The sequence below is a fragment of the Candoia aspera genome, chromosome 1, assembly GCF_035149785.1.
Source record: "Candoia aspera isolate rCanAsp1 chromosome 1, rCanAsp1.hap2, whole genome shotgun sequence".
Classification (NCBI taxonomy): Eukaryota; Metazoa; Chordata; class Lepidosauria; order Squamata; family Boidae; genus Candoia; species Candoia aspera.
The window spans coordinates 304,187,266-304,200,080 of record NC_086153.1 but is presented as its reverse complement, the minus strand read 5'-3'; the positions used below and the strand labels follow the sequence as shown (position 1 = coordinate 304,200,080).

General features: G+C 39.5%; 1 protein-coding gene across 1 annotated transcript in view; it reads right to left on the bottom strand.

Moving 5' to 3' along the window:
* Positions 1 to 12,815, bottom strand: part of TTC8 (tetratricopeptide repeat domain 8) — a 41,357-nt gene extending 28,542 nt beyond the window's left edge. The window contains exons 1-2 of the mRNA XM_063290204.1: positions 12,630 to 12,815; positions 200 to 320 (exon numbers count right to left, since the gene is read on the bottom strand). Of these exons, the coding sequence (XP_063146274.1) occupies positions 200 to 320; positions 12,630 to 12,743 (235 nt within the window). The 5' untranslated portion in view covers positions 12,744 to 12,815. The remainder of the gene's footprint in view (positions 1 to 199; positions 321 to 12,629) is intronic.

The following is a 12,815-nucleotide window of genomic DNA, read 5'->3' as shown; positions in this document are numbered from 1 at the left end:
CATTATCAAAACTGAGGATAGTAATTTTAAAGAGAAGAGAAGAAAAGAAAACAGTTAAACTGGTAGCAGTCACTCATTCCAGAGGACAGCTTTGGGGACAAATTAAATTAACTATTAAAAAGGAATGCTGGTGTTCTAGGGAGGGAATCATGAGCTGCTTCTGCCAATACATTTTGGAGCATATATAAATGCAGCTTACGTGCAACTTGTGCAATTGCATTTTCATCCAGCATCATTTCAGCTATGCCTTCCTGATCCACATCAATTTCATCCACGTAAACCATTTCAGTTAATGCTCGCATTTTCAAACACCAAGCAGCCTAAAATAGAGAGAGAGACAGAGAGGAAACAAGGTCCAGTAATATAAAACATCGACAAAATACATTCAATATTTTAAAAATCAAATTCAATAGAATACAGATAAGGCAGCCCAGCAATAGATTACTCGGCACCTGTGGGAAAGGAAAAAAGAAAATAGACTGAGGGATACTGAGATCCAAGATTGGGAACAGGATTGGTGTCTCAGAAGCCTTAGAATTAACTTAAAGAAATCTCTAGGAAGCAGGAATTCCAGGACTAATTTACACAGAGGAAATAACAACTAACTTTGAGAATAAAATAAAAATATTTAGCCAGGAATTCTGTGTTTTCTTGATTTATTTTAGTACATGATGTTAAGTCAAACTTCATAGTTTTATTAGGCACTTGGGCATTTAATGTTATCTTTCTTCATGCTGCAGCCTGGGTAGGAATATAGCATTTTTGCTTTAGAATCTTTCTGACTTCCATAATAGTAATAATAAGAGGTTTTTTTAAAAAAAACCTTAGGTCTCTTTGTGAAGTCTTTGTAACTAGCCACTATATGGCCTGACCGGAGTACTGTATCTTATTTTGGTCTTTACTTCTTTTTAACTCATCTGGAAGCAGCTCTTTATCAAGGGAACTCTCCCCTTTAATAGGGAACGTTTAAAAAGAGGTTGGATAGTCACCTCTTATGGCTGTTTTAATTGATTTTTCCTGCATATTGCAAAGGGCTAGATTAGATGATCTTCCTCCACAGTTCTATGATTCTATGTTGTTTTCTTTACTCTAACACTACACTGAAGTGCCACACCCTTAAGAAGAGAATATCTGTAGCTCAGGATTGAACTGTAAAGTCCTTGGTGCTCTCTGAGCTTGGTTGTTTTCTTGCAGATGTTTCACTGCCAGACTAGGCAACATCTTCAGTTTTGTTATGGACAAAATACAGTACAGTACTGATAATCTTAAAGTATTTAGTACAAACCAGTCTGTTTATGAAATACGATCAAAAATAGCTCTCATTATTAGCTAAAATATTCTTGAAAAAAGGATTGCCTTTCCACATGTTCTCTTGATAACTTAATAAAAAGCTAAGGATCTCAGAGAAATCAATAGGAGGAACTAGCATGGTAAAGCAGAATTCCTAAAATAAAGAACAAGCCCTTGTGTTTTTGCAGAAAACCATGATAATCAAAATAACTTTACTATAGAAGTGTCCTAAAAGTAATGCAAAATAAACATTTCAAACTTTTAAAAGTATCAAAGGAAAGCTTCTGAATAATGAAAAGCCACAATGTTTCAAATACTTTTTTCTGTTTAACACAGGTTAATTCCTCACACAAATGCTGCATACAGGATATTAAATCCAGGAGTAAAGGCTTAAATGAATGGTAAAAAAATGGTATGTTTAGGACAATTCAATGGCTAGAAATAAAAAGAACATCATATAACCAATTCTACCATATTTTTAAATATTTTAAAAGCCTTCCCACCTTTTCCTTGTATGTTATTACTAATCATATCTTCAGAAGACATGGAAGTGAAATCAGCTGTGAAATACAGCATCAGGCAGGGGTAAGAAAGTTTCTTTAAAATCAATATTGGAAAGCCAAAATATTATATACATTTGCAAAAAAAAAAAAAAGAAGCAAGCATAGAATTATGCAATTCAACATAAGCTGTCATCTATTTTTCTTTGTGTACTTGAGTACTATAAATCAGTACTGTTTCCTGGTCTTTAAATCGACATATGGAACATAAAGAACAATAATCAGATTAGGCAAGCGATCAGGATGATCAACCAAGATAGGAGGAAAGAAGCATGTTCCTTTTAGGTCATGCTACGGTTATAAACAAAGAAGCTGCAATGGGATTAATAAGGTTAATGAAAGATTATTTCTGGCAGTAATAGCTGATTTAGACCCTCTTTCAAAAATTAATTTTAAATAAGGTACGTGTACTTAAAAGGAAGTCCTACTAAATTTCCTGAATCTACTTTCTAATAAGCATTAGGAATACAGTTTTAATTGATGTCACAATGCACGTTTTGCCATTTTGGCATCATCATGGTTAAGAAAGGATACATATGGCTAACTTCTCTGTGAGAAGATGATTTAGATATCTTGCTGGCCTAAAAAAGGAAGACTGATTACTCAAATGCACATGTCTAGGAATTTGGAAAGGCAGCTTGATCTGACTGCCTTTCCAAATTCATAATACATTGCTTGGCACTAACCACCACCCATTCATAACCAATCATAAGAAGTGTATCTTGTGGCTATGTTTATATTTCAGTACTTACTGTACTGCAGATCTTGTAAGATACTGTATGTCCCAATTCTATAGCATGGATAAATCAGTTATATGTCTAGAAGCATATTACACTGCAGATCCAGATTCTGCAGCAAATTGCTTTTAGTCCCTTCAGCAGAATATTTCAAATATATAGTGGGAAAGTGTGAAATAATGATATTCCGTCATGTACATGGTGGGCAAGTTCCTGTCAATGCAGGGGTGGGGAGGAAGTGGAAACTAAATAAATTAGGAAATTCTGTCCAGGGTTATTTAGCTTCATGTGGAAACTAGGATCCCTATTTATTTGTTTGTTTAAAAAACATACAACCTGACTCCCAGCAACTCTGGGCAGTTCATGGGTTAAAAAAAAAACCAATTATGTTCAGCTCCTAACCCAAGTTATAAACTGTGGAAACCTAAATTATGTATTCCGTTTTTTGGCTCCTTTAGCTACTCCTGCTAGTGGAAAGAAGCAAATAGGAATGTTCAGATACTATGCACCAGAATATTTATTCAATCATTATAAACTGAAGTTATAAAGAATGGTGGCTTATCATTTAAGGCAATTTGAATACCAGTTTTCACCCTAAATGTTCAAGAATCCATGTTCATCCATTATGAGAAAATCCATGCTCATCCTTGATCACCTTGATTGACCAGACTGTCGCTAAACAGAGTCCTGCTGGTCACAACTTGCTTTCCATTCATCTCAAATCCTGGCTTTCCTTCTCCAGGTTCTGCCAAAGTCCTTGACTATTGGATCTTTCCATCTCTTTGGAGGTCAGCCGATAGGTCTTTTTACTTCTCTTGGATACCATTCAGCAACCAATGGCCATATGACATACACACATGTCCTGCCCAGCATAGCTTCCATTTTCGATATTCGACGATGACATCATTTATTCCACTTCGTGTTCTAATCTGGCTGCTTGGGATGTGGTCTCGGAGAGAAACTTTCAGCATGGATCTTTCCATAGCTCTTACTACTCTTGAAAGCTCTTCTGCCTTTGTTAGAGGCCATGTTTCACTTCCATATAGCACCGCCAATAAGACAGTTGAATTAAAAGATTAGCATGCAGTTTTCCGTCGATCTTCTCATTCTGTAAGACTTCCCTAATGGAGTTGTATCTAGCCCATCCAGCTTTCTTTCTTCTGACCAGTTCTTCTCTTTGATGGTTGTTCATTTTGATTAGCCATCCCAGGTAGACATAGTGGTCAACCTCTTCATTAAGTTCATTCTGAAGCCTCATTTGGAATTTTGGCAGGTTCCCTGTCTGCATATATTTTGTTTTAGTGTGATTCATCTTTAGACCCACCTTTCTGCTTTCAGTGTCAAGTTGTCAAAGCATCTTCTGCAAATCTGAGATGGTTTATCTTCTCTCTGTTTATTTCAATTCTGTCTTCCCATTTCATTTTGTGCCATGATATTTTCCAAACAAGCGTTGAAAAGTTTAGGTGAGATCATATCGCCTTGCTTTACATCTATCTCCACTGGTATTCGTATTTTGATTTCGAAGAGAGTAATATTTGTGAAGCAGTTGGTATTTGCTTCTTTGAGCAGTGTGATGTAGTTGAAGTTGATTCCTCGTTCCCTGATCGCTTGCATTACTGCATTGACTTTGACACTGTCAGATACTTTTTCATAGTCCACAAATGCAATCGCAAGTGGAAATTCATATTCTCTTGTGCTCTTGTGGCTGTTGCTTGTCTAAAGTTCTTGTAAGATGGTTTGTAATCACTTTCGTGAATAGCTTATAGACAGTCGATAATAAGCAAATCAGCCTATAATTTTTGAGATCTTTGCGATCTCCCTTCTTGTACAGTAGGACCGTAGTGGACTCCTTCCAGCAGTCAGGAATTTTTTGCATCTCTATGTACCTGGTGATGGGACGCGGTGGCGCTGCGGGTTAAACCGCTGAGCTGTCGATCGGAAGGTCGGCGGTTCGAAACCGCGCGGCGGGGTGAGCTCCCGTTGTTAATCCCAGCTCCTGCTTACCTAGCAGTTCGAAAACATGCAAATGTGAGTAGATCAATAGGTACCGCTTCGGCGGGAAGGTAACGGCGTTCCGTGTCGTCATGCTGGCCACATGACCCGGAAGTGTCCTATGGACGCCGGCTCCAAGGCTTAGAAACGGAGATGAGCACCGCCACCTAGAGTCGGACTCGACTGGACTTTACGTCAAGGGAAACCTTTACCTTTACCTATGTACCTGGTGAAGCGCTCTGCCAGCACTTTCCATAGTTTATGACCTCCATCCCTCAGTATTTCCGTTGTTATACTATCTTTTCCTGGAGCTTTCCCCAGTGTCATCTGATGGATGGCGTGCCAAACTTCACTTATTAGAACAGGTAGTGTATGCTCGGTCGTGGCAGTCAATGGCAACATTGGAATGTCCAAATGGGAATACCAGTTTTCACCCTAAACATTCAAGAATTCACACTCATCCATTATGAGAAAATCCATGCTCATCCATTATGAGGAAATATATTTATTTGAGGTTATTTTAGTTTTAGATTTTAATAGCATTGTAAGTTTTTTTAATATGGTTCTGCATTTTAGTTAAGCAAACTTATGAGCATCTGCAGGTGGAAAATGACAACATCATCACAAATATGTTGCTATTTTGGCTTCATCGGCTTCATGGTTTGCTGTAGATACACATGTAGCTGAAGCTTTTACCCTATATAACATTTTAGTTTTAATTACATCATGAGAGTTAAGTATTTGGTGAGTTCACACATCAAGCTCAGGCATAGTATGGTCGCTTTGGTTTTCATATAAAGTAAGGTAACATATAGAAACTGTGATTTGTAAGTCAGAGTTAATAGGTTAACATTATGTGTATATCAAAATACTATAGTTATTAAAACTATGGTTAAGCAAACCACGGTTTAGCACTATTGCAGGATAACACCTCTCCTGAAGTTGCTGCACAGGCTACCAGTAGACTTCCAGGCCCAATTCAAAGTACTGGTAATAACCTACAAAATCTTGTATGCTGTAGCCTTGTCAGAATTCAGTCTGCCCATTAAGAGAACCCCTTTATTTGACGTTAGAGGGACATGGCTCAGATAAGAGGTCTTTCCTGTGTCTGTTCACAGATTCTGAACACTCTACCACCAGAAGTTTGTAATGCCTCCCCTTTCATGCCATTTACAAAGAACATACAATTATTTTAATTTGTTCAACCCTGATTAAATGTTATTGGCATCCAATCTGGAGGAGAATTGATATACAGGTGGTCCTCATTTAGCAACCATTCAAACGTACAATGGCGCTGAACAAGTGGTAGTTACAACTGGACCTTGTACTTATGGCCATCACAGCATTCCTGCAGTCAGGTGATCGCAATCCGGGCGCTCAGTGCCTGGATCACAATTACAACACCACAGCATTCCAAGGTCATGTGATTGCAATTTGCAATCTTCCCTGCTGGCTTCCCAAAAGGCAACAGGGACTGCGAGAACAGCTTAGCAACAGCTTAGCTATAGCTAAGCAGTGCAGTCACATGGTTTTTCAACTTATGACCATGTCGCTTAACGATGGAGTTTCCAGTCCCAATTAGCATTGTTAAACGAAGACTACCAGTATTATTGTTATTGTGTGCTTTTTTTAATAACGTGTTATAACTTACCCAGAGACTTTTGATTGAAGTAGGTTATTAAATTGTAAAATAAATAACATGAATGCACAAGCCAGGTTACTGAGGTTAACAGAATGAGGGTACCACGAGCAGACCTGAGCTAACTGGCTTGTTGTTGACAACTGGAGAGCAGGTAAGAGTTTTCTGTAATGCTTTGCTCCCATCAATGATCATCTGGGTTTTTGCAGCCTAGATCTGACAGCCCTAATAAAGGCCAAGCTGATTCATTAATTTCTCTGGACCAAACAAACATTTTGAAATACAAGAGGTGGAGCAAGACTTGGCACCTGCCTTACATGATATATGGCCTGATCTTGAGAATTGTAATTCACAAATAAATTATTCTACTATCACAGTGACAAACAATTAGCTTTTACTTATTTCTTTAAATTCATGTTTGTATCTTATCAATAAATTTCTCCAGCTATAAAGCACAAAACAGTCCACCCTGTATCACATGAAATTATATTACTAATAAGAAAAGATACGAAGATACTCACAAATGGACCAATAAACAATGTCACAATAAATGGAGAAGAAACTGAAGTCGTCAACAATTTCAGTCTACTAGGATCAACGGGATCCTACCAAGGGAAGTAGTAATCAAGAAATCAAACAACATATTGTTGATGTTTTCCTACTAACGATTAAGACTGCTATTGTACCTCATCATTTTGGCCGGGTGAAGAGGTTGTATCTCCTTTCACGTGCTTGATGCAAATCGCCTGGGGGGAGGAACCTGCCCGGACTTGTTTTACTTCCTCTTTTTTTTCTCTGTGCCGATATGTAGCCAAGCTAGGTAGCTCTGAATGAGAGCTAAGTCCTTTAAATATGTTTTGCTTTTGTTTTGCTTTTTGTAAATAAATTATTTTTATAGAAATGCCTGGTGTGTGACTTTTCTGATCTCTCCTGGGCTAAAGGCTTTCCCAGCATTCTGCAACACATATCACGCTGGGAAAATCTGTCATCAAAGACCTATCCAAAGTTTTCAGAAGTAAAGATGTCAGTTTAAAAACAAAGGTGCATCTGACTCACTCCATGGTCTTCTCAATTGCCACATATGCCTGTGAAAGTTGGACATTGAAAAAGGAAGATAGAAGAAGAACTGATGTATTTGATTTGTAGTGTTGGCAAAGATTACTGAAAATACCATGGACTGCCAGAAGAACAAAGAAATCAGTTTTAGAAAAAATACAACCAGAATGTTCCCTAGAGGCAAAGCTAACTAGGCTTAGACTCTCATACCTTGCGCACATCGTCAGGAAAGACTGTAGTTCTGTTATACATAGGGTCGCCATGAGTCGTAAATGACTTGACGGCAACTAACAACAACAACAACAAGAAAAGCAGTACAGATTTTGGTAACAATACTTGTCATATAGTTTGAACCTGAATAGCTGGTTTTTCTTAAAACAACCAGCCAGTGAGAACTGAACCAAATCAGAATTGTGAGGTTGGGGAAGAAGGAAAAGAGGACTTAACAATTTACATTTGTTATAATCCAAATTAGAAATCCTTTCTTAAACTTACTACAGGTAGTCCTTGGTTAACGATGGCAATTGGGACCAGCATTGCCATCACTAAGCCACACTCATGAAACACGACTTCACATGACTGCACCATTAAGTGATGGCACTTCTGGCGCTTTCAGTTGCCATCATTAAGCAAATCTCATCATCAAGTGATGACATCATGTGGTTGCCATTTGCAACCTCCTACTAGGATCCCCATTGACTTTGCTTTTGTAGGAAGCTGGCAAAGGTGGTCGCAAATGGCAACCATGTGACCACGGGACGCTGCAACTGCAAGAACTTCTAGTACCAGTGTTAACTACCACTTGTTCAGTGCCGTTACAAGTCCAAATGGTGGCTGAATGAGTGGTTGTTAAACGAGGACCACTTGTATTTGAAATCATGTCAATTATTAATTGAATTGTAACCTATCTCAAGATTATCTAGATAATAAGCTATAAATATTTTAACACAAATAAATTAGAGCTTTTCTTCCATTATGAGTAGACATACTGGGAGGTAGGAATTCCAGTTATGAGCTCTGCTGGAGTTAAAATCCTCTGGGTTAAGGTTATATAGGGTTGTATAGACTATGAATGGGGATGGGGGAGGGTAACAGCAGTATGTGCTTGGAAACTGAATTTTACAACTTAGCATATTGAACGATCACAGCCACTTGTTCTTTAAATTATTCGCAATATTCTCCCAACTTATAATATAACATGAACTCTCCAATTTCATTCAAATAATTTCTGAACTTGTTTTTCCCTACAACAGGTTAAGCTCCATTTTGAATTCTGCAAGGAATTTTTTTATAAAAAGCTTTATAAAACTGCCTTAAGCTACACTTTGTTAAACCAAGATGTAAATAACAGTTTAAAAACCACAAGAGAACTCATGTTAAGTCATTTTTATTGCTTAGCATTTATATTTGAACTTGGACATTATGACTGAGCCAACAAACTATAATTCCGAAAGCACAGCTTGGTATAATATATGAAACCAGTTGTTAGAGCATGAAATGTTCATTTCAGCCAATATAATATTACAATTAATTATTATATATTGATTGGGTTGGTTACATGGTGCCATCCAGGTATTCTATTTACCTAGGGGTGTGGGGGATTTACAATATAGGAGTTGTAGCTCACAATACCTGTAGGGTATAAGTTTGGTAATGTGTTTTTTCTCATATATTGCTAATCATTTTTGTTTTATCGAAGAAGAAAAGTAGACAACTTGAGTATGCTTTGCTCTCAAGGCAATCAAAATGTTAGCATTCTTTCTTGTATGTGCTTCAATTATTTTAGAATCTTCATTTTAAAGATGAGCTAAGGAGTTGTGTCAGATCTATGAGCCAGGGCAAATTGGAGTGGTTATTGGTGAGATGTCAAGATTAAAGATAGACATTTTGGGCGTCAGTGAACTGAAATGGACTGGAATGGGCCACTTCACATCAAACGACCACCAGATCTACTACTGTGGACAAGAGGACCACAGTAGTCCAGAAGAAATGGAGTAGCCTTCATAATTAATCGTAAAGTGGCTAAAGCAGTGCTTGGATACAATCCAAAAAACGATAGAACGATCTCAATTCAAATTCAGGGCAAGCCATCTAACATCACAGTGATCCAAATATACGCCCCAACCACAGATGCTGAAGAAGCTGAAGTAGAGCAGTTCTATGAGGAACTGCAGCACCTACTGGACAACACGCCTAAAAGAGATGTTATTTTCATCACAGGAGACTGGAATGCTAAGGTGGGCAGTCAAATGACACCTCGAATTACAGGTAAGCATGGCCTGGGAGAACAAAATGAAGCAGGACATAGGCTGATAGAATTTTGCCAAGACAACTCACTCTGCATAACAAACACTCTCTTCCAACAGCCTAAGAGACGGCTTTATATGTGGACTTCACCAGATGGACAACACCGAAATCAGATTGATTACATCCTTTGCAGCCAAAGGTGGCAGACATCTATACAGTCGGTAAAAACAAGACCTGGAGCTGACTGTAGTTCAGATCACGACCTTCTCATTGCATAATTTAGGATCAGACTAAAGAGATTAGGGAAGACCCACAGATCAGCTAGATATGAACTCACTAATATTCCTAAGAAATATGCAGTGGAGGTGAAGAATCGATTTAAGGGACTGGACTTAGTAGATAGGGTCCCAGAAGAACTCTGGACAGAAGTTCGCAACATTGTTCAGGAGGCGGCAACAAAATACATCCCAAAGAAAGAGAAAACCAAGAAGGCAAAATGGCTGTCTGCTGAGACACTAGAAGTAGCCCAAGAAAGAAGGAAAGCAAAAGGCAACAGTGATAAGGGGAGATATGCCCAATTAAATGCAAAATTCCAGAGGTTAGCCAGAAGAGATAAGGAATTATTTTTAAACAAGCAATGCACGGAAGTGGAAGAAGGCAATAGAATAGGAAGGACAAGAGACCTCTTCCAGAAAATTAGAAACATTGGAGGTAAATTCCAGGGAAAAATGGGCATGATCAAAAACAAAGATGGCAAGGACCTAACAGAAGAAGAAGAGATCAAGAAAAGGTGGCAAGAATATACAGAAGACCTGTATAGGAAGGATAACAATATTGGGGATAGCTTTGACAGTGTGGTTAGTGAACTAGAGCCAGACATCCTGAAGAGTGAGCTTGAATGGGCCTTAAGAAGCATTGCTAATAACAAGGCAGCAGGAGACAACGGCATCCCAGCTGAACTGTTCAAAATCTTGCAAGATGATGCTGTCAAGGTAATGCATGCTATATGCCAGCAAATTTGGAAAACACCAGAATGGCCATCCGATTGGAAAAAATCACCTTATATCCCCATACCAAAAAAGGGAAACACTAAAGAATGTTCAAACTATTGAACAGTGGCACTCATCTCACACGCCAGTAAGGTAATGCTGAAGATCCTGCAAGGTAGACTTCAGCAATTCATGGAGCGAAAATTGCCAGATGTACAAGCTGGGTTTAGAAAAGGCAGAGGAACTAGGAACCAAATTGCCAATATCCGCTGGATAATGGAAAAAGCCAGGGAGTTTCAGAAAAACATCTATTTCTGTTTTATTGACTATTCTAAAGCCTTTGACTGTGTGGACCATAACAAATTGTGGCAAGTTCTTAGTGGTATGGGGATACCAAGTCATCTTGTATGCCTCCTGAAGAATCTGTGTAACGACCAAGTAGCAACAGTAAGAACAGACCACGGAACAATGGACTGGTTTAAGATTGGGAAAGGAGTACGGCAGGGCTGTATACTCTCACCCTACCTATTCAACTTGTACGCAGAACACATCATGCAACATGCTGGGCTTGTTGCATGAGGAATCCAATGTTGGAGTTAAAATCGCTGGAGGAAACATTAACAATCTCAGATATGCAGATGATACCACTTTGATGGCTGAAAGCGAAGAGGAACTGAGGAGCCTTATGATGAAGGTGAAAGAAGAAAGTGCAAAAGCTGGCTTGCAGCTAAACCTCAAAAAAACCAAGACTATGGCAACCAGCTTGATTGATAACTGGCCAATGGAGGGAGAAAACATAGAGGCAGTGACAGACTTCGTATTTCTAGGCACAAAGATTACTGCAGACGCTGAGTGCAGCCAGGAAATCAGAAGATGTTTAATCCTTGGGAGACGAGCAATGACAAATCTCGATAAAATAGTTAAGAGCAGAGACATCACACTGACAACAAAGGTCCGCATAGTTAAAGCAATGGTGTCCCCCGTAGTAACATATGGCTGCGAGAGCTGGACCATAAGGAAGGCTGAGAGAAGGAAGATCGATGCCTTGGAACTGTGGTGTTGGAGGAAAATTCTGCGAGTGCCTTGGACTGCAAGAAGATCAAACCAGTCCATCCTCCAGGAAATAAAGCCAGACTGCTCACTTGAGGGAATGACATGAAAGGCAAAACTGAAATACTTTGGCCACGTAATGAGAAGACAGGACACCCTGGAGAAGATGCTGATGCTAGGAAGAGTGGAGGGCAAAAGGAAGAGGGGCTGACCAAGGGCAAGATGGATGGATGATATTCTAGAGGTGACGGACTCGTCCCTGGGGGAGCTGGGGGTGTTGACAACCGACAGGAAGCTCTGGCGTGGGCTGGTCCATGAAGTCACGAAGAGTCCGAAGCGACTGAACGAATAAACAACAAGGAGTTGTGTCAGGCTTCCCTCATCTTTTCCATTCTCACTTATTTCAAAACTTAACGTTCGGATGCTCTAGGTGAGAGACAAGGAAGATACAAAGACAGCTGTTGCTAAGGAATTTGAAAATAATTACTAAAAAATTAAACCAGAGACACTTAGTACTGCAAGTTTAGAACATGTTGATAATAAGAAATCTTGTCAGGATGGAAGACTACCTATCTCCTTTTCAATGATCCCCTTTTCTCTAACCGTATTTTCTTACACATTCGTAGCAACTATTCTGAGGGTTTTATGGCTAAAGCCGCCTCCCAGTCCACTTGACTCTTAAAGATGCACCCACGAGGCTTTCCTGCCATGACAGGGAAGTGGTCTGTCACTGCCTTCTTACAGGATATTTTTTTTCAGTTTCCTATCTAGTACTGATACCTTTTAAGGAACAACACATTTTCATAAATGCAAAACTAATTATCTCTATTCAAGGTATCTGCGTGCCTGCGCGGGCAAGACGAAAAGCTATGAAATGCAGGAAAGGCACCGTTACACGATCTTTACAGAACGCTCGCGCAAGCAAGATAAGCAAAAAGACCTGCAGGTACAAAAAAGACAATGGTTACTGAATCAAGGGATCCACCCAAGGCCCGGCTTTACATTTTTCCCGAACTCGGTTCGACCTCACAGCCATGCTTCCAGTTCCTGCCCTGCCTCTCCCCATTACCTGGTCGCCGGGCTCCTTTTCCAGCAACTTGGAGCATAGATCCGAGCAGAGCTGGAATTTCCTCCGCCTGAAGTAACTCAAGGCGTGGAGCAACGAGTCCATTTCCAGCCCCATAAGCGAGGCACACGACAAACCTCTAACAACGCTACGCTACTGGCCCCTCCTGCCTAGGCCCGGCGTCGCAGC